General features: G+C 42.0%; 1 protein-coding gene across 3 annotated transcripts in view; it reads left to right on the forward strand.

Moving 5' to 3' along the window:
- LOC146871773 (S-adenosylhomocysteine hydrolase-like protein 1) overlaps positions 1-9,754 on the forward strand; it is a 906,307-nt gene extending 896,553 nt beyond the window's left edge. For all 3 annotated transcript variants that reach the window (XM_085651314.1, XM_085651321.1, XM_085651329.1), the window contains exon 17: positions 1,628-9,754. In XM_085651314.1, coding sequence (XP_085507440.1) covers positions 1,628-1,634 — 7 coding nt within the window. In that variant the 3' untranslated portion in view covers positions 1,635-9,754. The remainder of the gene's footprint in view (positions 1-1,627) is intronic.
- Positions 9,755-24,543: the final 14,789 nt, after the last annotated feature.

Genomic DNA, 24,543 nt, shown 5'->3' on the forward strand with positions numbered 1-24,543 from the left:
CCAGGTCAAACGATGTTTCGCGGACTTGTCTATTTATGGCTTTTTTTCCAGGCGTTTAGTGGAATTTCCGGCAATGGTATGCTCTCTTCCTCGTTCTTCAATGTGCTGAGCGCTTTGCCGAGACTGGTGTGCCAAACCGAGCTTGGCCCTTCAAAGATTACTTTTAGTTGTTGTCTTAAGGAATTTGTTGGGGCTCTTAGAATCCTTAGGTATAGTTTTATAATCTCCCTTGGCACATCAGGTCTGGCCTTATCAGGCCTAGCTCCAGTCTTAGCCTTGACTTTCTTGCCGACCTTGGGATTAAGAAGACTGATTTATACACTTTGGCTTGGGCTGCGATAAATATGCTTTGGCTTGAGCTGCGATAAACGCATTTCTCTTGAGTATAATATTTTCTTATTTGTCTTCCCTACAACTCTTGTATTCTTCTGTATTATTGTCTCACAACTCTCTGTTCTCAGCGCCCTCGTGGGTTTGCATGGTTCATCTCTTTACTCCTTTGTTGGTTCTCCATGCAACTTTCTTCTCTGCTTTCATGCCCTCTTGGTTCATCTCTTTACTCCTTTGTTGGATCTCCATGCAACTTTTTCTTCTCTGCTTTCATGCCCTCTTGTATTAGCTGTCTGGTATGCCCTCTGGTGTTTTTGCACCCATTCTTAGGTTTCTACTGTACTCTCTTCATTTCCCTTCTTGTAGGTGACCTAACGTTTTGACTGCCTGTTAGCCTCTGCTATCTCTTCCCAGCTTCATTAATGCTTCCACTTTGCTGAACTCTGAGCTCCCCCTTCTTCTCCTTGGCTCATTTTATGTTTATACTCTGCTCTCTCCAGGGCTTTGCTTTTGGTTTCCTTCTTGCCTATCCTTTCTTCTTCCAGTCTCCCTCTCACCCTTCTTCTCAACCATCCCTTCTGTGCTTTTGTAAATGTGTTTTTCTTTCCTTCAGGCTCTCTACTGCTCTCCTAACGACTGTTCTTCGAGGCTTCCTCTCTGTCTCATCATATTCGTACATCCCTCGTTTGTTGGCTCTCTCAACTTTTATCATGTGTTTACTTCACTCTCTTCTCAGCTGTCTGCTAGGTTCTCAGCGCTCTCTTCTTGACTCACCTCTTGCTTCTCTTCTCAGTCCTTTTCCCACCTCTCTTCCTGGATCTTCTTTTGGCTTTCTTCTTGACTATCCTGTTTTCCAGCATCTTTATGATCTTCTTTTCCGCTATGCTCTCTTTTTATCTGTCCTCTGAGCCTTCTACAGTGCTCCATTCTTAGCTATTTATATATGGGCATCACTTTCTCCTCATTCTTTTTTCCCTCCTCCCGCTCCCTCTCATGTTAGCTTCATTTTGGAATCACTACTTTCTTTTCACAATTCTCCAAATTCTTGCACTCTTTCTTCGCAGGTCTTTTTAACTTTGAAACTGTGCCCTGTTGTTTTTTTCTCTGTGGCTATCCTCTCTTCCTGTCAACTCTGGACTTCCTCCTCTCTCCTTGTTCCTCCTTTGAACTGTACCTACTTCCAGCCTTTCTCTGAGTTTTCTTCTCTGTCTTCAACTCTGCGGTCTCTTTTCTCAGATCTCTTTTCTGGTGGCAAGGGTGAATAAAAAGCTCAACTGTAGTTATGTTTTCCTTACAGATACTGAGACAGAACGCTCAAGTACCGACGCCTCTAATCAAGAGTCACCTTTAGAGAGAAAATAATTATTTTTTAAGATCTTTTTATTTTGTTCAACTTCATTGTTACCTATTTTCTAATTGTATTTCTATATCACTGTGAATTTATCATTTTTGTTCAGTCTTGTCTTTGTTTCCTCGGCACACTATGTTGCTCCTCCATGTCTTTCAGGTGCCCTTCCACACACAAGAAGCAATCCTCTGCCCTCCAAACTGAAGTGCAGTTCCTCTCTGTTTGTCCTCTCAAGCCACTGTATTTTGGTCTGTCCATCTGTCCCAGAAGAACATTGGGCATTTCCACAGCTCTCCTCACAGGGCACTGGTCCAAAGTCTGTGTGCGCACACAGGACAAGACCCAATCTCTCTGTCTTTGAGGTTTATGTTGTCCTAGTGAGATGTGGGTCTTATCTGTCCACCTTACTCTCTGACACAAGTTGCATCTACTTTATGTCTGCATATCTGGTAACAAAGTTCAGCTTTTCTCTGTTCTCGCATAACGTTTGTTATTAGTGTTAATTTATCAGAATAGCTGCTGTAGTGAAAGTGACATCACACACCTCTTAACCCCAGAATATGTCACCCCGTGTCCCCGCCTATGCCTCTAACTGATTCTTTCTCATTTGTTTTGGGGTGAGTAAGGAGTGGAAACTGTACACATACACATGGTTTTAGGAGCCTTGTTCATTTTCTATTTTATGACTACTGACCCAGGAGGTAGCAAGGGTGGTGCCCGCATGCCTAAGGGTAAGCTACTACCTCTACGCCCTTATTGACGCCCATGAGGTACTTTGTATCAGTCTTTACGTCACTGCACAGGGCATAGTTCCTCTGTGTCTGTCTGTCCTCCTAGACACAGGATGCACTTCCTTTTTGTCTGTCCTCAAACACACTGGGCAGATGCTTTGTGTTCTTGCAGGCTGGATGTGACTTGCCCCATGGTTTGTCCAGTCTTTAATTTCAATCATTAGATTCCAGTACTGGTTCACTTTTAGCTGTGCTTTCATATGCCCGGATTCCTGCACCTGGTCTGAATCTTTTGTATTGTACTGCAGCATTCATACAGCGCTACATGCCCCTGGCGAGGCCACATAGCTTTCAAGGTTAATATGTAATTTATTCCCCTGGTCATAGCAGCCCTCCCATGGATATCATTTATCCTTGTTTAACTCTCTATGAAGATTGTGTATTGACTTACAGATGGGATATCTATTGGTTATTCGTACTGTAACTGACGTGACGCCCTTCCTTGTGCAGTGGGGGTGGCCAGTTCTGTGCACCAGGCCTAGTTACAATATGTGTGTTAGTTGAGTCTGTTGCCACCAGTGTCCTAGGGCCTCATCACAGTGCATTCTCTAGCCTTGGGTGCAACACGTCTTCTGCCACCATTGTGAATCAGGCCTAGTCACAGTATTTGTGATAGATGTGAGTGCAGTTTGTTCTCTGCCACCAGTCAGATGGGCCTGTCACAGTATGAATAGAGCCTGTCCTGTGATACTAGTGTGAAACTGGCCCAGACCCCCATGGTGGTCGGCCGTGTTGATGAGCGCCCTGAGTAACACTCGCCGCTCCATAGTGTGCACACACAAGTATTTCATGCCACAAAGAAGATGATAGGACCACCATTGAGATATAAACTGGCTGTAATTTAAACCATTGTATAAAATCTGACCCCAAGGAGTATCATCGCTTCTCCACGAGGATAATCATTTGGGTTCACAGCACGGATGCTTGATAAGCATCATGTATAGTATTATAACAATTCTTTGCGCTGTGACAGCTTCCGAATTTTATACAGCAATGCCATATAAGAGGGAACGCTAGCAGCGATCGAGGATCACCACAATCTTCCTTGCAAGTGAATACATCACAATGTGAGCAACCCTGGATAAGAGCAAGAAGATAAGGGCCACTAATAACCCCACCTTCGAATCAAGCCAGCACCAAACCCAATTTACAGACATTTTAAAACCACAGAAGACCCAATATTGTGTTCAGTAACTTTGATTTTTCCTGTCTACCAACCACACTCTTAACCTCCAATTCAAGAAAGCAGATGTGTTGGAAGATGCGGCCACGAATAGGTGACAACTGATGCATGACGGAAATTTGGAAAAGGTGGACTGGGTACATGGTCATCTCTGCTTCTAAACCACTGTGTCCACCTGCGACTCTTCCACTGGTAAGCTTCTTGAAGGGGAAGGGACTGGGTGAAGAAACAGGCGGCGGGTGAGGCCGATTTCCTTAAAGCGAAGTGCCGCTGGCCCTCTAGCATGTACCAAAGGGGATGTTGCCTGTTGATGATGCTCTCGCTTAATGAACAGTTGAATGCCTTATTACAATATAGCTGAATTAGCCCCTATCTTATGGATTTGAAGACTGATATAATTTTCCCAAGGGGTCAGACAAACTTGCTGCTGATAACAACACTTCTTGCTTTAGATGCTTTGAAACCGGAATAGGAAATGCAACTTGGGAGACGCTGTGTTTTGTTAACCTAGAAGGAGAGTTATCCCTTATGGACCAGGCTTTTTTCTGTCAGTGAATGCTTTGCAAATTAAGTGATTCACCCCCAGCCACCGACTACACCTCCTACCATAAACTACTGAGATGCCACATAAATGGCAGACTGTGTACTATAAAATTGCTAAGTGGTAGTACTTGCCCTGGTATTGTAATGACAATTGAGAGGTTACTAAAGCCACCACGAGCAAACCTCGACTGGCCAGACAAGACTAGTGAGATACAGAAATTATACTGCTAAGAGACACCAAACAAGCAGAAGGAGAAGGGTGTTAGCTGAGGCTGGGATATTATTGTACAGGTGGTCCCAGGGACTTCATGCACTGGAAAGGATTGACCTTGAGTCTCAATGAGAAGCACTTTGGCCGTTTTCCCAGGGGGTGTCTCTCCCACTCCTCCATGTCTCTCATTACTGTTAGGATATGCTGCTCTTTCCTTTAGGTTCTCCAGAGCTTCCAATGGAGATTTCCTGCTTATGCTGACCTTTGGTGCTTGTGATATCTTCCCTTTCCACCTCTTTCTTCCCCTTTGGTCTGATTTCCGTGATATCATAATCGGTATTTAGACAGAATAGCGGGAATACAAATATCATGGACCAAAACATTGTGTCAAGAATATAGAGAACACAAATAACATTAAGGTAAGTTTATATAGGTAAAAACATTTTTCCTATACATAACTACATATGTATATCTTGACCATATATCTGTTCAAGATACGTAAATGTGGAGTTAAAAATAGTAAACTTATACTTATCTATTTGCACTTACCGTTTCGATATTTTGGTGCTCGCTCTTTTTGACAGAATATTATGTCCACGCGATATTGCTGTTCCCGATATTCTGTCAGCGATCCATCATAATTCTGTACCCTTTCAGATACCCTAATTATGTCCAGGAGTTGTTTCCAGCCAGTTCCCCTATTTGCCCTGCCCCAAGGGACCTGTGTCCATTCATTTCTCTGACCCCCCCACTCCCTTTCTCATTCCACTATTTGATCTCCACCTATATTCCCAGTTCACATCCATTTTTCTGTTGGTTTCTCCTTATTCTGTTTTTAATGGATTTCTTGGTTCCTGCTTTGGAATCTGAGTCCCATTCTTTGGCCCCTCTTGCTTTTGTTTTATTGTCTCATATGATTTGTTGTTCAGTGCCTAAACCTGTGCAGTCAGTTTGTTGGAAAGATAGTCCTGCTGTTTAACGTGAAGTATCTCTGAGGTGTAATATGGTAGAAACATGTCTCCTGTCTACAGCCTGAGACATTGATGACTGTGATAATATGAAGGACAGCTGTTCAGTTGGACCAAAGCATGTATCTGATGAGTTCATGTGATGAATATGTCTGCAGGGTAAGGCCTGATACCGATAGACAGGGATGTGGAATTCCTATAGCCCGACGCCCAGGACATATTGTTTGGGGTCAAGGGCAACAAGTTTTAATGTGCATTTTGTCCTTGGGACAAGTAGGCCCAACCCCCTGCAGTACAACCCTCTGGCTGCTAGTTTGCAGTACCCCATTAAGGATCAGTTGTGTGCATATGTTAATGCTGTTCAAACTTGTATTTATGGTTCATTAATTGAAAGCCTTTATTATTAGGGTGAGCGCTCTCAGTAAATATAAGTTCTGACTGCACTACGGACAGTGGTTCCAGTATAAAAATGTGTACTGACGGTTTCAAAGTTTAGCAATAAGAGGCTATGCATAATGCTCCCAGAATGCTCTCTGATTGCATGTAAATTTTTGCAGAAGCTTGAAAGCAATATTAGTGATTTTTTGCTTTCAATATAAAATGTTACTAAAAAATGAAAGTAGGAAACTTTTTTTTTTTGCTAAACTACTGTAACATTTCAGGTACCATTTCTTTGCAGCATCATTTAGTAAAATGTGTTGATGCATGCTAGTATTCCCCCAAAATATTCATATTCGAAAATCAGTGTAACCAGTTTCAATAACATTTTGGGAAACATAAAAATAAACAAGCATTGGGAAAGCCAATAGTTTTGGCAATGCTTGACTTGATTTTGCATGGTTTTTGTAAAACCTTATTGATGTGAGAGCTGCCGGACCCTCACCATTATAACAAACATTGGTTAAGCAAAAATGGTTTTTGGTCTCAAAAAAGCACACACTGCCACATTAGTTACTGGCACTGAACAAAACTAATTTGTGTGCCGATATGCTCCTTGTGAAAGAGCAGAATGCTGTCACTCACCGTGAAGCCAGCCTATACAGAGAGAGAGAATTTTAATAAACACAAAAGGTGATGGTTAATGCAAGACAAATTAGGGGACCAATTATTAAAGAAAGTCTCAAAAGTGCACCCTTGGTATATGTCCTTGCTTTAAGGGCAGCAATATGGCTTTCGTGAATTCACAAGAATTTACAGCAGTAGGGCAAGAGATAGTACTCCTAGAAAATATTTGTGAACTGCATTTTAGCATGAGCATATATGCATGTGTAGATTTGCTCATTCGAAAACCTGAGTGTTTGCAAGTTTTTCTTCCCTTCAACCTCTTTTTTCCCAACTCTGGAAGAAGGTTTACATCTGCCATTGTCAGGAGTAAATTTAAAACATTTCTCAGTATTGGAAACGATTAGAGAAGAGTTGTTGAAAACCCTTAAAACATGCAAGTTAGTAGGTTTGTAGACTCAAAAGGACATTCCAACCCTGGAACTATTGTTTACCACTACCTTCAGTCCCAGTATGTAGATCTGCGGAAACGTAGCAATATAAAGGGATTGCTAGTATTCAAACACTACTATGGTATGAGCCCTGGCATAATCAAAGAGGCTATATAAGAGCTCTTATATAATGAGATTGCTGCCATTATCTGTCGCTGCACAACATGGCACCAAAGGGACAAGTGGATTTTGTTACAGGACAAGTAGATTTATGAAGCAACCTGCCCGATGGACAAGTAGATATTTTAATAAATTCCACACCCCTGGATAGAGTGGTATAACTTGCCTGTTTGCTTTGCGGTTTAAGGATGCACCTCTAACACCACACCACAATCTCCTCCCTTTTTATCACAAAGGGGAACAGGATTTTCTTTCTGTGCCTCCTCAACCTAACATCCACAAACCAGAAGGACGTGAATTGTAAGGGGGATGGGAGTGGAGAGCTAAATTGAGCTCCATCATGTCACAAGTGCTCATTGGTACAGTCTTACAAATGAATACTCCGCCAGCCCGATTTCTGCAAGGTTCAATACTTTCGCTCATGAGTACTAGTGAAGCAGGTTGCATTTGTCCTGCAGAGTATTTAAGCCTGTAAAAGAGTGGTGAGCAGTGGAGCTTACCTGCTACGTGTCTGCCCTGAACTCCTGGCTCCATTTAATTGCCAGTGAAAGGGCTCATGCGCGTGGGTGGGATGGAATGGCTCCTCACTTGGACCTTCCTTCCTTAGGCTTGACTGGCACCAGGACTGTTTTCTGCTATACAGATACCCATAGCATGCTACCCTGAGAAACGCGACTGTTCAGGCAAGCCAACTGCCTCCAGTTTCAGGCCCAGTTTGTTGCCCTTGAGGCCCCAAGACCAGTGGCGTAGCTAGACCTGTAGCTGCCTGTGGGGGTGGGGGGTGCTGGCGATTTCCTCGTCCGTCACCCTCAAACCTAGTGCCGACTGGGGTAAACCACCCCCCCCTGCTACGCCACTGCACAAGCCATCACTAGCTTCTGGATCAACAAGATCCCTCTTAGTCTACCCTCCCCTATACCCCTGTGCAGTTTAGTGGCAGTGGAACAATGCTCCAGGCAGACCCGCGCCTAGCTGGGATCCCACTTGTTTCATGGCATACAGGCCATTACTTACACGGCAGGCCACTGCAGGACATATATTAAACGTGGACTCAAATAATTTGTTCCGGTCTGGTTGCTCCAAACAAACGGTGTTACAGCAGTATACAGTGGCGTAACGAAACTTGAGGTGGCCCCTCCTGTAAAGTGCATGCGCCTCCCCACTCCCACCATGCTACCGACTCAGTCAGGAGCTCTCATGCCAGGGGCCAGTGCACAGTGCGGTAGGGGGCTTCATGGAGCTCAAACTCCCTCCTCTCACCTGGGGACTAATGCTACGCCACTGACAGTATACTGCGTGCTATGACCCTAGTGCTGGGTCCCAGCGACGTGTGCCCTTTCTCATCGCGGACCAGGTTGCAAGGGGAATACACACACGGTTCTTGCATTTCGGCTCTGGGGCTTCTGATAGTCTCTATAGCGCTCTTTTTGTGGTGTCTCTCTAGCACGACTCTGTCCTCCCCATTACGGCAGTGCGTTCCAGGTCTGTATTGACACTCTTTCTTACTTGTCTCATGTTTAACTTCTTCATCCCTGACTAGGCCTTAGCAACACTGTGCCTCCAGCCCTCACATTCACCTGACCAGCAGCTCACATCAAATGTACTCCAAGTGGCTGCCCTTCTGGTACTCGGCATCTTTCTAGGATACAGTACGTGTGAAGGTGTTATTACAAATGGTGATATCACTTTCTCAACCGAGGCTTGCTCTGTATAACCTTGGCATTAGTGAAGAAATACATCTATGTTATATTGTCTATATCCATCACACCTTCGGTCACTTTGAAACATTGATTGAGCCATATGCAGCACTATATAAAAGTCAAAAATAGCAGAATTCTATTGCAGAACTGGCTATTGCTTAGTTATTTTTCGGTCTGCTGAGGGGAGAATAGATACTAAGTAGTTTGTACGTAAGTTAGACTAGGCTGCCCATGACAGCAGCTTTTTGCACAAGAGGAAGCTCTAAATGAACTCCTCAAAGATGCCATCAGCTGAATGTAGCCACCCGTCACAAATCTGCTCTATGACAGGAGTTTGTTGTATCTGACCACTGTGTATGTAGCAAAGCTTTTCACCACATTCCATGGCTGCCTCAGTTTCTTACCGCTCTTTGAAAATGTATTTTAATCTGTCAAATGCTTTTTGTCATTTGCAGTGCTCGAATCCTTTTTTTGATGCTCCTGTTGTTTACGGCATAGACCCATGCTGCTCGATGTAAATCCTTCTTTTTAGTGAGAGTGCAGCTATGACTTCCATCTTCAATGCACACTGTAGACAAGGTGTACCCCTAGTTCCTAGGAGCAGTCACTACGTGTATCTTAATGGCAACCCCACAAGTGTAAGCCGGATAACTCTCTGCTTCTAAATCCATACTCACCTCCTTGTCTACAGTGCTAGAGCAACATGCTTTTGAAAAAGCCGTCTTTGAGGAAATGGGTTGTATCTATAATGTAATCTGTGTACATGCAGTGAGTGTCACGCAGAAGGAGCACTTGTTCGTTGTATGTTCATAGATGAGGTGCACCAGACCTCACTTGTTTCCGTTGATTGACCCTCTGAGCTTTGGCCTCATGACACTTTGTGAATCAAAGTCTGGGGTAAGGGCTGCCCCTTCTACAAGCCATGTGACCAGGCAGCAGTCAGGCTGGTCATTGCGAGAGCATGCTCTAACACTCAAGAAGAATAGGTTTATTTTGTATATGAATGATTTTTAATGAATGCAAAATGATATTTGCAACAAAGCAATAAATCAGTCAAATTAACTCAATCACCGATTGTCTCTGTCCATTCTTTATGGTCTATGCACATTATGCTTGCATTCATTGCCATCTCTCAAGATTTAATTCAAGCTACTTCTCTCCAAGAAGCATGGCACTGACATTTCATGGGCTTCAAAAAATGGTATTAAGAAACCCACAGGCTGGTTGAAATGCTACATAAATGTTGAAATCCTGGCCCTGGTAAGAGAGTGGGCATGAATCGTAGTCTGTGTAATCAGGTACTACTCATACATGTATGCAGAGAGGAATTTACAAACTGACGCTGAATAAGTGGGAGAGCCACTGTGCTCAAGACCAATCAGAGCCCTCTCAGCAAATTAGACATCGGAATGTAAGCATACACGGGGTAGAGCTGGGAGATAAAGTCTGCTGCAGGAAGGGATGCAGCTAACTGTTGTGCAGTGGCACCAGGCCCTTCGGAAGAACGTGCCAAGGGCAGGAGATTGCAAGGTTACAGGAAACGTTATTGAGTAACAAGGAGCCCACGACCAGCCAGCTTTCACCACAAATGTACAGGATCGACTCCCGAGGAAGTTGGAACGAGCCTTCGCGGAGAGACCGGTGCTGGAAGGTCGAACGAGCAATAAAGGTAAACAGGCAAGCAAACTTGGCCGGGAGTGGCATAGCTGCTGATAGCCACTCACCGCATGCGACACACTGTACATTACTAAATACATATTTCGCACTGTACATTATCTCCCTCCTTATAAAAAGCAAAAATAAAATTACATTCAATATTGATAAACAATGAACAAAACAATTCTTGAAGCCAGAAGGCATGGAAACATTGTGAGTGGACCTAGTCACGGTAGATTGAACAGCAGGAGAGGATGAACATGATACGGTGAGGTATGAACAGCAGCATCATTCTCCATAGTTATTGAAATGTTAGTCGGACTGGATATTGACAATCAGTCAAACTGGTGTTGGTTTGACTAAAACTTGAAGTAGCAAGTGACTCGATACACTGTGGAAATACATTGTTCAAGTGACTAACTAAAATTTGTGACTTTAACCACCATGAACTGTCAAGAGCAGAACCACAATCACTGGCACCACAGGCAAAATTATTCTTCCTACTTGTTCTGGAGTGAGTTTAACTTAACTCATTTTACTGCACCATCCCCTACCAAAGATGTATGCAGAGCCCTTTGATAATTTCACAACCTGTGCAGGCTCCATCAATTTAGACTCCTTGTTCTTAATAAACTCTGTTAGATTTCTTAATAAGAAGCCAATCACCAATGACTAGGTTCACAACTTTGACATGTTTCTTATCAAAATAATACTTGACATTACTTTGTTGCTTTTCAGATCTGTCGACTATAATATTTTTAGACTGTTAACTAGAATCAATGACCCTTTTGTTCAGATCCATGATCCAGTCAGGGCAAACTGTGGATCTAGGGCTTCTCCTGCGCTGCGTAGGTGTTTGAAAGGTGAAATACCAGTGGAGTTATGTGGGGTGATCAAACGAGGCAAACATCTGTCTTAAAAAAACATCGCCAGGGTTTTCTGTACGCCCTTCTTGATGAATTTGTTTATCCTCTCCTCCAGTCTGTTTGAAGTGGGGAATATAAAGCAACCTGAATATGCTTAATATGATAGGAATTGCTAAAATTGCTAATTTGCATGTTGCTTGGGAGCACCCTCCATTTCAAAACCCTTGTTAATAACTTTATGAAAGCATCAATATTGGTCCCTGGAGTGAATTCAGAGTATAGCCATTTCGAAAAGTAGTGCACTAGGACCAGCATGTACATTTTCTCTATAGGTAGGAATTCAAACTGACCAGCAAAGTCTAAAGCTACCTTTGACTATACATCCTCAGGTAAAGGGAACATATGGAGTTGAGTTTTGTGTGTTTTCCAATGCTTGTCAGATGAGCATATACTGCACATGTCGATACATGTAGACATCTGTGATTCAATAGAAAACCACCTGTAAAATCGCTTTCGAGTTTTCAAAGGAGCATTGACATCCATGTGACCAGCATGTGCCTCTTAGACCAAATTTTCTCTGGGGGGAGGAGCACATTCATCGTGATATAACAAAAATGCGTTCTCAACTGACAACTCACTTGACACTCAAACAAAAGGCTTTAAGGCAGACTCAACGTTCCTATCTTTCAGCCAGCCCTCCTTCATAAACTGAAACACATACTGAAGGACCGGACCATCTTTAGTTGCTTCTTGTCACTGACTAGAGGTGATTATCCCTCTGTCAGCTAAAATGTCTTTGACGAAGGCTACAAACCATTCTATCCAATCATCCATAAGTTCCATTTTATCATCAAAAGGCATTCTGGATAAACCATCAGCGCTAAAAATAATTCACCAGGTATATATACCTGACAGTAAAGCTGAATTCTGGGACTCCTGATAACAATCTGACCAACCTCAAGGAATCCTTCCCAGGACCATTAAAATTAAACCTAAAATAACATTAAACATAAAATTTAAAAAAAGGCTTTTATGAGCTGTATCCAAAAACAGCAAGTGTAAAGAGGGTCGCAGGGAAATTTAAAGACCAGCACGGACACATCCCCTATTAACTCAATATATAACAATACAGATCCGTGGGTCTAAATAAACCAAACGAGAAAAGACCGATACTCTGGTCAACCAACCGAATACTCGTGAGAAATGTTCAGAAAAAAAGTCCTAACAAAGAGGACGAAGTCCCATCACCCACCGAAGTGACATGCTTCATCATCTGGGGCCTCCTCTTAACCGCACCTAGTGCCAGTTAAGGAGCTACAACTCCTGGCAGATGTCAACAGGAGGAGCTGTTATGCTTTTAAGAGCTGTAACAAGATCAAAATGTGAGATTTAGGGCCTTATGGTGAGTTTGATGCTCCAATGCACCGCCAAACCCACGATAGCCTATTACAAGTAGGGCGGTTGGACCGCCATGGGACTGTTGCTGCTGCCAGGGATCCGCAATCCCTGGCGTTCTGAGGCCTCTTATATGCTGGCGGTGCCACTGCGGCACTGGAAAGCATATTAGGAGTTTCCTCACCACCACAGTTTTCCTGGCGGTGAGCCCGGCATGAGAAGTGTGGCAGTGAGGAAACAAAGCGGGCCCTACAGGGGTCCCTGTTGCCTCTGCGCCAGGGATGTATGCAGGGGGGCACATGGTGTCCCCCGTATGCATGCACCTCTAGTTCCTGCAGGGCATGGACTTGACAGTCTTTGCTCTGCAGGAAAGTGCAATGGCATATGAGCCTTAGCACTGCTCCGCTGTGGGCCAGCCGCAGCAGGACTGCCTGACCTGGATTCCAGTCGGAATCCGGCAGGTGGTTTCAATATAGGTGTGGCGGGGCACTGACGTGGCGGCTCGCTGCCACACCACCAAAGTCATAATAAGGCCCTGAACCTTTTCTACAGCCCAGCAGCATGCAAATGCTTTTTGCTCAATTGTGCTATAACTGGATTTAGATTGTCTTAATTAGCATGAAAGCAAAGGCAATAGTTGCTCCCGATCGTCTACCATTTATTTTAAAATTACCCTTAGACCAATTTGACTGACACCTACGTGTATAAAATATTTTAAATGGTGACAAGGCAGGTGTAGAAACTATAAGGTGTTTCATTTTCAATAATGCTACTTTGACTGAGTCAGACCAAATGTACTTTTCACCCTTCCTGAGCACATTGTGCAAAGGCTAGGCAATAAATGAATATCCGCCCACAAAACGCAAATAATGCTTGCTTCGACCCTAACAAGAGTGAAGGAGAGTATCTTTATCTCTGGGTACATCACATCTTGGATGGCCCGGTTTAATGAAAATTGGGGAGTTATACCTTTGGAACTGAGAGTATGTCACAAATAGTTGATCTCCTGGGATAAAAAATGACACACAACAACGTAGGGTAATGCCATATACCTGGAAACCAGTAAGAACTCTTTTTAAATGCAAATTATGTTCTTGCACATTTTTGGTAAAGATCAGGAAATCATCCTTGAAAACTTGCACGCTCACAAAGCCTGTCAAGATGGTGACCATCAACCTCTGAAAACACTAGCCACAGAGGCCAAACCAAATGGCAACCTGACGTATTTATATGCCCTTAACCAAATGGCAACTTGCAGTATTTATGTGTCCCAAAAGGTGTTATAAACATGGTTAACTCTTGCGATTCTGTGGCTAGAGGGATCTGATGATAAGCAAGTCTAAGATCAAGTAGTGAAAAGAATTTGATTTGTCCAATTTGGCAAGCAGTTCATGACTTTTTCCGGACCTTGTCCTCACCAACGCACTTGGCTGACCCATTCAGCTGAATTAGTGGGCTGGATAATACTTTCCATTACTAAGTTATCCAATAATTCCTTGAGTTCCCCCCTGATGCTCAAGGGAACAGGTCTGACTTTATGAACAACCAGTATTGCAATGTTTGTGAGTCTGATTTAGAGGACTTTGTAGTATCCTACTCATGTTCTTGTTATGCCTTTTACATCCCCTGCTCAGCCAGTGTGTTTGTGTGTGTGCTCACGGAATGTTGGAGTGATGATGCGTTTGGAATGTTGGGTGCCTGAGAGGTTGGAAGTGACAGTTGAGAATGGGCTGAGCAGCTGGCAGGCTGCTCCTGGTGGGGCAGCTTCTCAGAGCTTTACTACCTGCTATTGAAAACCTAACTTCCTGCTTTACTTTTAACTATCTTCAATAAAGTTTCTTGAATTTTCATCTTATCTGCGTGGACCTCCTCACTACATTTATGTGGCGATGAGTTGGTGGCGAACCTACGTGATACAAGCGGATCTCAGGGACCTTGCGAACATAAGAGGACCTGAAGATGGAAACAACTACAAAGCCAACAGTTTCTGCCACCGCAAACAACAGAATGAGGTATCCACAAGTAAGGAAGTACTCCGAACAAGGGAGTTCTACTTTGAACAAAAAAGACGTCTACATGGGAAAAAAAATCCTCACAGAAAAGAAAAGAAGAGAACAAGATACAGGTAAAGATGAAGCACTATGCCTTTCAGCCCCACCAGTGTCCTCACCAACGGACAGCCCTAGCCCAGGCGTTCAGTGCTCAAATGAATTACTACTTATTGTCTCTGTATTTTGCCACCAATGTTTTCACATCACACAGCATATCTTAACATGCTGCGCTCATTGACAAATTCACGAACTTGGGATTACAAATTTACAAGTGCAGTCTGTACTACGCTTTCAGACAGCTTTCTGACAGCTTTTTACCTCGCCATTTTTTTCAAAACAGTGGTTAGAAGGTGTTGTCGTGAAATGACTGCCTCCATATTCCATTCAACTCGTCGAGTGTTTTTTTCTGGGTCTGTCAGGGAACCTTGCGGCTTACATTGCACTGCGCCCGCTATATTGTGTGATCTTGTGCACATTCTGCCTAAATTCATTCGGTATGGTACCTGAAGTGGCTGCAGTGTCTGGTCACGTCGTGTTTCAGAGGTGGGGATGGACTTACAGCACAGGAGTTCAACTTTCTCCACACACATCATTTTTGATTGACTTTGCGCTTACGCGTGTATCTCAGTTTTGGTGCCGTGGACAGAGTGCACTGTGCTGTGTGTTTCACTCAAACTGTGGTGAGTTTTACTTCTCCTCAACATTCGCTGCGCACTCGGGGTACATCGGCAGTTTCAACTGTCATTCTTATGTTTTTAAAATTACCGCGCGCAGCTCACCTCATCTTCTTTGCCGCGCATATCTCCTCTAGAATGCTCGGCAGATCTGGCTGTGTGACACTGTTTGGCGCCCGAGTGCGCCGGGAGCCACCCAGCACAGCAGAGCGTGCGGGACGCCATATTGTGCTAAACTTCAACAAAGAAGCGGCAGAATTATTTTCACCCGTATTTTCATTCCGGAGGATCCGCAATGTACCAGCTGAATCTTGACATTTGTGGCGGTTATCTTCATGATTGTTTCCATGTTTCCTCTGGGAGGTGTCCACTTTTGAAGAACATTCTATATGAGTTTACACGCTCGCATGGAAAACAAATGTAAGTACATTTTTTGGGGCTGCAATGTCAGGACCAACTTCTGGCTCAATGAATACTCCTTTGGCATATTTTTCTATCTGGGTGCCTACAACTGGATTCTACATCCATGCTGGACTTCTCCTATGTGCTTACTGTGCACGAGGATCACAACCGCTTTCCGCGTTGTATTCTAGCTACCAGTGCATTAGGGTGTTTCAAGTCACAGTCAGCTCTTGTCTATCACTTAAAAGCTTGTCCTATCACGAACTTTAGTGTGTATCACAGGACTACGGTGACATGCACACCTTAAACTCTTATCGGTCAGCAAAAGAAATGTTAATTTTGTTTCGTTATTTAAGCCTATTGTACGATTTGCTGTGATTACACCTTATGCTTCTGTCTTTTGGCTTTCGATACATTTCATGAAGGTTCAGCCCTTCTCCCCACTCATTCTGTTTGGGATTGGTTGGTGGGTTTCGTAGGCACTTCATATTAGATTAATGGATTTTGTCTTCACACCTTCAGATGATCTTTGTTCTTCTCACTTGTGTACACCTCTCTTCTTTCTTCCCTACGTAGGGATGGCAATGGGTTTCAAGTCCTATTTGCTTAGTGTACATTTGCCTACATGGGCTTCCTACGGTTTCCACCCTCACTTAGGGCATCGTTGTATGTGTGTTTGTCCCATTTCACCGTAGCTAACTATTCCTTTGTCTGGGGTTTGGTTATGGGTACTGTCCCTTTTACAGTAGTTACCCTCCCTTACGTCTCGGGGTAGGCCATGGGTCTGTTCGATCTTCTTGTACATTGTTACCCTCACATAGGGTGTGTTTTGTTTGTGGTCAGTTCCATTCACATTAGTTTAAGTCCTTTTGTCAGTGGTACGTTATGGGTTTTATCCCATCTTCTATTACACTCGCCCTCACCCAGGGTGTGTTTTATGGGTTACAGTCCCATTACAACATTTCACTACATGTCACCTCTACATGGGGGTTGTCCTTCCACGGGCTATCATGTTATGGGTCTTAGTCCCATTTGCTGTCATTTTCTTATAATGTCATGCTTACATCATTTTACATTGTTGTACATACAACGTCATTCTCTAAATCATTTTATTATCATTATGAAAGTGGGTTAAGTTGAATTCTACTTATTTGTATTTTTATTCTTCTCCTCTGTTTTCAGACTTGTTCAGTTATCCTCGTGATGTTCTATCTTTTCTCATCCTTGGTACCTGAACTTTACACTTTGTTGTTATTCTACTTTTGCCTCTAATCCTTCCTCGTTTGTGGTGTTTTTCTCTTTCTTCCGTGTTCAAGAGGACATCTTTCCCTCTCTTCTTCGGGTGTCTGTCTTGTGTCCAGATCGCGTTGTGCCTCGTTTTTCCTTCCTTGCTTGTCTGCCTGGCCAGTGGGTGTGTTTGCGGGTAGTCTTTGGTGCGACTATGTCTTTCCGCTCCTTGTTGTTTCTTTCGTGGTGTGAAGGCAAGAAACAAACACACGCTGACTGCATCTGGAACTTAGGGAAGTTTTCTCTTTGACTGATGGATTCTGCTGCAAAGGAATGTGCCAAGACCCTTGTTGTGTAAGGCTTGACGAACTGGAGGTTTGAACAAGGAAATTGCAGTCAGCTGCACAAGGAGGAAAGGAACCTTGCAGCACATCAAGGGAGCTGGTGTGGAAAGGAAGCTTGCAGCACATCGAGGGAGCTGGTGTCGAAAGGAAGCTTGCAGCCCTTCAAGGGAGACAAAGAAGGTCGAAGCTTGATCACAGTGCTTAAAGGTGCGATAGATTTCCCTAAACTCCTCCCCTGCCTTTCGGGAGCCTGTACAAGCAGTAGCTGTGGAATAGATGCCAGTGAAACAGGCCCCACCTTTCTTTTTTTGATGTCTGGGAGTACCAGGTTCAACTGGCACTCTGTCCGGCCACTATCGTCCTACAGCTAGCCAGTGGCTACTGGACTAGTGGGACTACAGTAAACTGTGTTAAGACATCAGGCACCTGCGATCAGATCCCTGATGCCAATAGAGCAGTGTACTCACTCAAGACGGGATGGCACTTCTGTTGCTTTGGTTGGGGGTTATGGGGCTGATCAAGAACCTTTGACTTCATGTCATATGCTGAAACTATATCCTTTCAATCCAAACATTGGTATCATGGCTCTAGCGAATGATCAGCCCTGTGCAACATGGTCTGTAATATGCAATGCTAATTGTGTGTTTTCATGTTAACTGTGTTTTTATAGTGCTTCGCGTCCAGGCGCTATAATACTGTTTGGGGTCAGAATTCTGGCCCAGAGGGTTATAAAGACATCTGTTTTTCACTGTTTATCCTAGTTTTATGTATAGTATAATTCTCTGTATATTAAAGTACTTTTCTTTTATAAAAAGTAAAGCGCTGACTGGTAGTAGGGTGTGCACTGTATTCTGAATGTCTAACCCCACCTCACCTCCTTGAGTGAGCCTTAGATTGCTCTGTTTCGCTACCCTGAGAGAGTCAAGTGCTGAAGCGGAGTACTTGGTTATCCAGTGTTGGGTTCACTATTACTGAGGCCCCCGTACACCAGCGGGAACACTCCAGTTGATGCGGTTGGAGCGCATTAACCCCTGAGTGCCCTGTGCCCAGGAAATCCGGTCCAACAACATGCGATTGGATATGCAACCGAGACCAAGTTGCATACTGAGAACACAGTAGATGTGAGCCCGGTGGGGTTGGGAGCAATCCTTGCTCAACTTAATGGTTATCCGAATGCTCAAAGACACATTGTGGCTTATACCAGTCAAAGCCTGTCTGACACAGAACGTGCCTATTCTCAGCCGGAGATGGAGAGTCTGGCTGTAATGTGTGCCTGCAAACCTTTTTAAGCATTTCTTCACAGAAAATCTTTCACTATCATTACAGACCACCAAATACTTCTCACCATTTTCGGAAACCCGAAAGCCATGATGCCCCCTCCCATTGAGAGGTGGGGGTTGTGATTACAAGAATAAAACTATATAATTGTACACAAGGCTGGCAAAGATCAGAAGCCTGCAGACCGCTTTTCACAAGTGCCATTACATTGTCACAGTTCCACACCTAAAACACCTGAAGAATACATCAACTCCATTGTAAGGTCCAACACACCAGCAGCCCTATTTATTGAACAAATTGTGGCGGCTACCAATGCAGATAAAAACAACCTTGTACTGAAAGAAATCATTCCAACTCAATCATGGAGACAGTGTTCAACCTTTTGCTGATGATGTCGAAATTTCAAAAAGTCTAAAATTTACTGGATGAACTGTCCGTAACCAAAGAAGGTATCTTGAGAGGTTCAAGAATCTTCATACCAGAGAGCTTAAGATAGCAAGTCATAGAACTAGCCCATGAAGGACATTGTGGTATTTTCGCAGCTAAAAGACCCTTCAAAGACCAAGTGTGGTTCCCATGCCTAGATGAGCGAGTTGAGAGGAAACTGAGTGCCATGTGTGCAACTGCCTTTCATCCAAAATGACAGCATCCGTTAACCATGTCTGATCTTCCTGCACATGCCTGGGAGAGAATTGCAGTTGACTTCTTTGGGACATCAGTAATGTCACTGACCATGTCATGAGTGATGTAATATGTGAGGTCATAAGCAGTGCATTACGGAGGCGCAAGTTATAGTTAGCTGAGCTAACTATAACTGCGTACTTTCTCTGGTTTTGTGCGTGTGAAATCTGAGCCTAACTATAACGTACCTATAACCTTTGGTTTTGTCTGTGAATATCTAAGGTTTTTTTAAATTTTATTTCCTAACTATAAAAGCCCTGTAACCTTTGTTTTTTTCAGTAAATTTCTAAGGTTTTTTGAATGCTAATTCCTAACTATAACTTACCTGTAACCTTTGTTTTTGCCAGTGAATTTCTATGTTTTTTTAAGTAGCATTGATGTTTACAGAATGGTGTAGAACGGGGGCGGGCCTCTGACCAGCTCTCAGGAATACCGCTCTGTAGGACTTACAGAAAGGCTTACAGGAGGGCTTCTTGGCCCCCAAAGTCCTTCAGCATTCAAGAGAACTACATTCCCTAACTATTAGTGTGCAAGGAGTCGCTTTTGCAGAGTGGTGCAGAAAGGGGGCGTGGCATCGGAAGACCTCTTAGCAAACTGACTGTGTGAGACTTGTTAGAGATAACAGGAGCGGTAGTTGGCCCCCAACGACTTTCAATAGCCAAGGAGACTTCCTCCCCCAACTAGTACAATGCCAGGAGGCGCGTTTGAAGAGTGGTTTTAGAAAGAACGTCCTTGATGATTGCATAGGTAGTGCCTGTATGATTCTATGAGTGCCATTGCCAAGGACACACTGCGAATACCGGTTGTTTTTTTATAAAGTGTAAAACACATATAAAGACATATTTTACATAAAGTTTCATTGTAGCTATTTAGTAAGATACTAATTTAACTTACCCCTTTGTATACATTTGTCAAAATAACTACATCAAAAATGCATTTTTCTTCTTCAAAGCAACACCGAAGGTCGCAATGACATCAGTAGTCACAAATACAAATGAAAAATATAAAAAAAACATATTTAAACATAACTAAACTCAAACTTTGTGTAAGTTGTTTGGTAACATAATTGTTTAACTTTATTTTAACAACACATTAAACAAAACAACAATTTCAAAAAATAACTTTCAACATCTGAACTCGCGAATAGAACATAACTACAAAACACCCAAACAACTACCCTTTCTTACCCAAACTCAACAGGATTCAAAAACTGCTCCTAAACAAGTACAACGCACACTCTGTGAAAAGATCCACTCTAGAGAGACAAATGAAAAATATTCATGTGGGATAACGTCCATGGTCTATCATCTTGAAACCTAACATAGAAAACAGAATGGCCACGTAGTGCATGAACTGTAGTGTTGTTATAACTGCTGCTGAGTAGTGTGTTACAGCTATTTTTTTCCCCTTTTATATTTTTTGCACTTTTCTCAGTGCACATTTTTCGAATTCTTCCTGTCCGAGTTGCCATTTTGTTACCATACATAAAAAACTAATTCTTTTTTTAAAACCTTACAAAACCACTAAAAAAAATTCAAAAACAAACCAGAAAATCATGCCACTGGGAAATAAAGGAATGTCGTTGGATAATACACTTTTCAACTAAAACAATAAGAAGAACATGCCCATTTATCTATCTTGAACCTTCTTTAAAATGAGTTCATAGCGAGCAGATTTGCGCAATGCACAATGTCATAAGGTGTACAAATAAAAATATTCCTGCTGGACTATGGCCATGCTTTACCATCTAAAAAACTTACCAAAGCAATAGTGTAACCGAAACCGGTCCTAGGATGCTTGTTTCTAGTCCAGGGAGGACCTGGCTTGGCAGTTCGGGCTGGACTGTTCCCATGAGGAACAGGGTCAAGACTGATTTGCAAATGGCTGGGTTAAAACTGAAATGGCATGGTGAGCAAAAAAACGATGGATTTAGGCCCAGATCTCTGTGCTGGGGTAAATGCATGACATTGTTCTGCATTCTGTCCATCAACTGTTGTTTTTGCAATTGTCACCCCGAGTGGGACGGGTATGCCAAGACATGGGTCCCAGGCTCACTGTGCCACTGGAATCAAGCTATCCTGGCTGATGAGGGGTGAAACCCCGAAACCGGTCCTAGGATGCTTGTTTCCAGTCCAGGGAGGACCTGGCTTGGCAGTTCGGGCTGGACTGTTCCCATGATTTGCATATGGCCAGGTCTAAACTGGGGTGGCATGCTGAGCAAACAAATGATGGATTTAACCCAGATCTCTTGACTGGGGGTGAATGATTTGATTTGTTCTGCATTCCGTCCATCAATTGTGTGTCTTTTGATTCGTCATTTAATAACATCATCCTCTGTAATCAATAGCATGAACTTAATCTATTATCCTGGACATAGCTTTCTTCATTAAAGAAAGACTCTGTATTAGAAGTAAGTATGCATTCTCCACTAAAAACTGTACAAGCGTTGCTTCTATTCACTAATCTTTTTTTTCTGGTTTTGTCTCCTCAAGTACAACACCATTTTGTCTAGAGTCTTCATTCTATTTATAAACAAAATAAAAACCTTCAAAGCAAAAGCCTTACCAGCTACTCTCTCAACTAGTTCTTTCTGTTTCACTGCATGTCTCCTTCTTCTATACGTCTTAATATTGTTCAGTAGATTTCTACCTACTCTACTACAAAACATCCTAGCTCTGATTTCCTTAAACTGCTTCTGTCTCCTGGTTAAGGTGTATGCATCTTTTTTACATTCTTTCCTGTTCTTGCTATATAGATTTTGGCCATTGTTATTCTTCCTCATAGTTTGAATTTTATTTTCATTATTTCGTAATCTTTGGAAATGTCCACATATATTTTTAAAACATGACTTTGTCCTCTTACCAATAGATCTTTTTTCGTTCACCACTTTTTTTCATTTCTCTCCTTTTGAGCCCCAGTTCCGCTCAGATGCTGTACTTGCTTTTGTTCCTTTTCCCTCACAGCTTCTGTAGGCAACCTGTCTGTATTTGTAAAAAAGAAAATATATATATATATATATATATATATATATATATATATATATATAATTTGAATTTGTTTTCTAGCAAATGTACTAGCTACTTTACTAATGGCTTACACATAATACAAAAATAGTTTTTATGTTATATTGCAGTTTTAAATGTACAAATCAACCTACCTACATAACTACAAGCACTTACTTCAATGTACCAATCCCAAACCAAAACACAAAACTTAATTTATTACTTACCTTTTAATATTATAGCACCTTCTCCTACAACACAGCTGCACCATATCTCAGTTCTCACTTACATACACTAAAAGACCACCTTATCCCTTATGTAGTCAATTTTAAAATAAACATCAACCAAAGTGTAAAAGTACATACAGTGTCTCAATACTGTAAATCCATAAACACAACATAAGACCGATTTCTGTGCCTCTCTATTACTGTGTCATCGGTACATTTAGTGTTTCAACACTTTTCTACTTAGATGTGTCAAATTTTTTAATTTTGGGAAACACTCCATTTAAAAATCTGCACGTTAATGTGTATCACAGCATATAGTTCACTAATTCTTCAGAGTACATGTAAAAAGTGTGTGACAGGTTACATGTATAATTGACGAGATGGATCTAAGAGAGTACATATTCCTCACTAAAACTTTTAAATAAATGTGCTTGTGGTTGAGTACAATACTCCATGGATGATTGGATGAGTGCATAGATAGTGCCTACGTAATTCCTTCAGAATATAAGTAGTGCCTGCATGATTTCTTCAGTATGTAAGAACTACATTGGTGGTCCCATACCTGCATAGTTAGTGCCTTTGTATTTACATAACCATATTGCTACTACCTGGGTTATTGGAGAACGCATATGTGTTATCTTGTAGTTTAATGAGTACATAATTAGTGCCTGTGTGATGGGAGGAGTGCATGTGTAGTTTCTGAGTGATTGAATAAGTCTAGATATCACACTTAATATATAATGGCATACATGGCTCTCTAAGAGTATATATTGCTCTGTTACTCAGTGTCCACATGCATCGTTAAGTTTCTAATACTGAAAACAATATTCTCACCTTTTGAAAGCACAAAACCGTTTCCTAATGGCATACCTACATCATTTTGCAAATATTTCTTATGTCTTTAAAACCTATATTCAGAATTTCTCAAAGAAAAGTTACATGCCAAATGAAGCTTGCACACAAACTCTCAAAAGACATTCTTCACTATTACCCCTCCCCAATTTTTAACAGAGCCTGTTGAAAGAAATGCACCACTCTCACTATATACATGAAATTGTCAACAGCCTTGAAGAACATAGATCACCATGTAAACATATATGTGATTTCATAAAAGATATACACCTTCAGGCTATCTTTCCAAAAATATATAGTTCTCTTCATCTTTAAGTAAATTCAACAGTCTTGTCATACATATTACTATCTGCAACCATTAAAAAAAACATATCTCACCATTTAAACATATGCAAACTGATCATATAAGTTAAAAACCACATTGATAAACACTTCCTAATACATACCTAACAAGTATTACTACTGTATAATTTATTTACAGACACAGCACATTTTCTTATGTTTTATTCATGACTACAGTACTCCTGTTATTAATGTGACTAAAACTACCACAACTCCCAGAATGCAAATAATATAGATGTATCGATTCTATACATAATGCTTAGACATTTAAAACATTGTCATTGTTAAAGGCATTGCTCATGGTAATTTTCAGTGGTACTAACATCTTAAACACATCCCCTTCGCCGAATACAGTTCATCTGATCTATTTTTTTCACATAACTGTGATACTGTTTATAACCAAACTCCCATAAACATCTTAATTTCTAAAGTACATGTTATATGTAATTAAAAACCTATATACATACCAGTGAATCGATCTCGTAGATTATTTTGTTCTTTTAGCTCTTTCTGGATAGTTTTGACACTGTTAAGATTTGTAAAAACTAAGCACTAGAATGGTACAAAACTTTCATAGAAACCAACACTAAAATGGCAACCTCTTCAACTTTCCACTCTATCATCATGAAAAAGGCAGCAAATGAAATCATGTCTTTTATTTTAGGCTCTGTAATGGGTGAATAATATGTGAGTCATACGCAGTGCATTGCGGGGGCGTAACTATAACTGATGAATTTCATTGGTTTTGTATGAGTGAAATCTGAGCCTGACTTTAACGTCCCTATGAACTTTATTTCAGTGAATTTCTAAGGTTGTTAAAATGTTATTGTCGTACTATAACATCCCTGTAACCTTTGTT

The sequence above is a fragment of the Triturus cristatus genome, chromosome 1_1 (assembly GCF_964204655.1).
Source record: "Triturus cristatus chromosome 1_1, aTriCri1.1, whole genome shotgun sequence".
NCBI classification, from domain to species: Eukaryota; Metazoa; Chordata; class Amphibia; order Caudata; family Salamandridae; genus Triturus; species Triturus cristatus.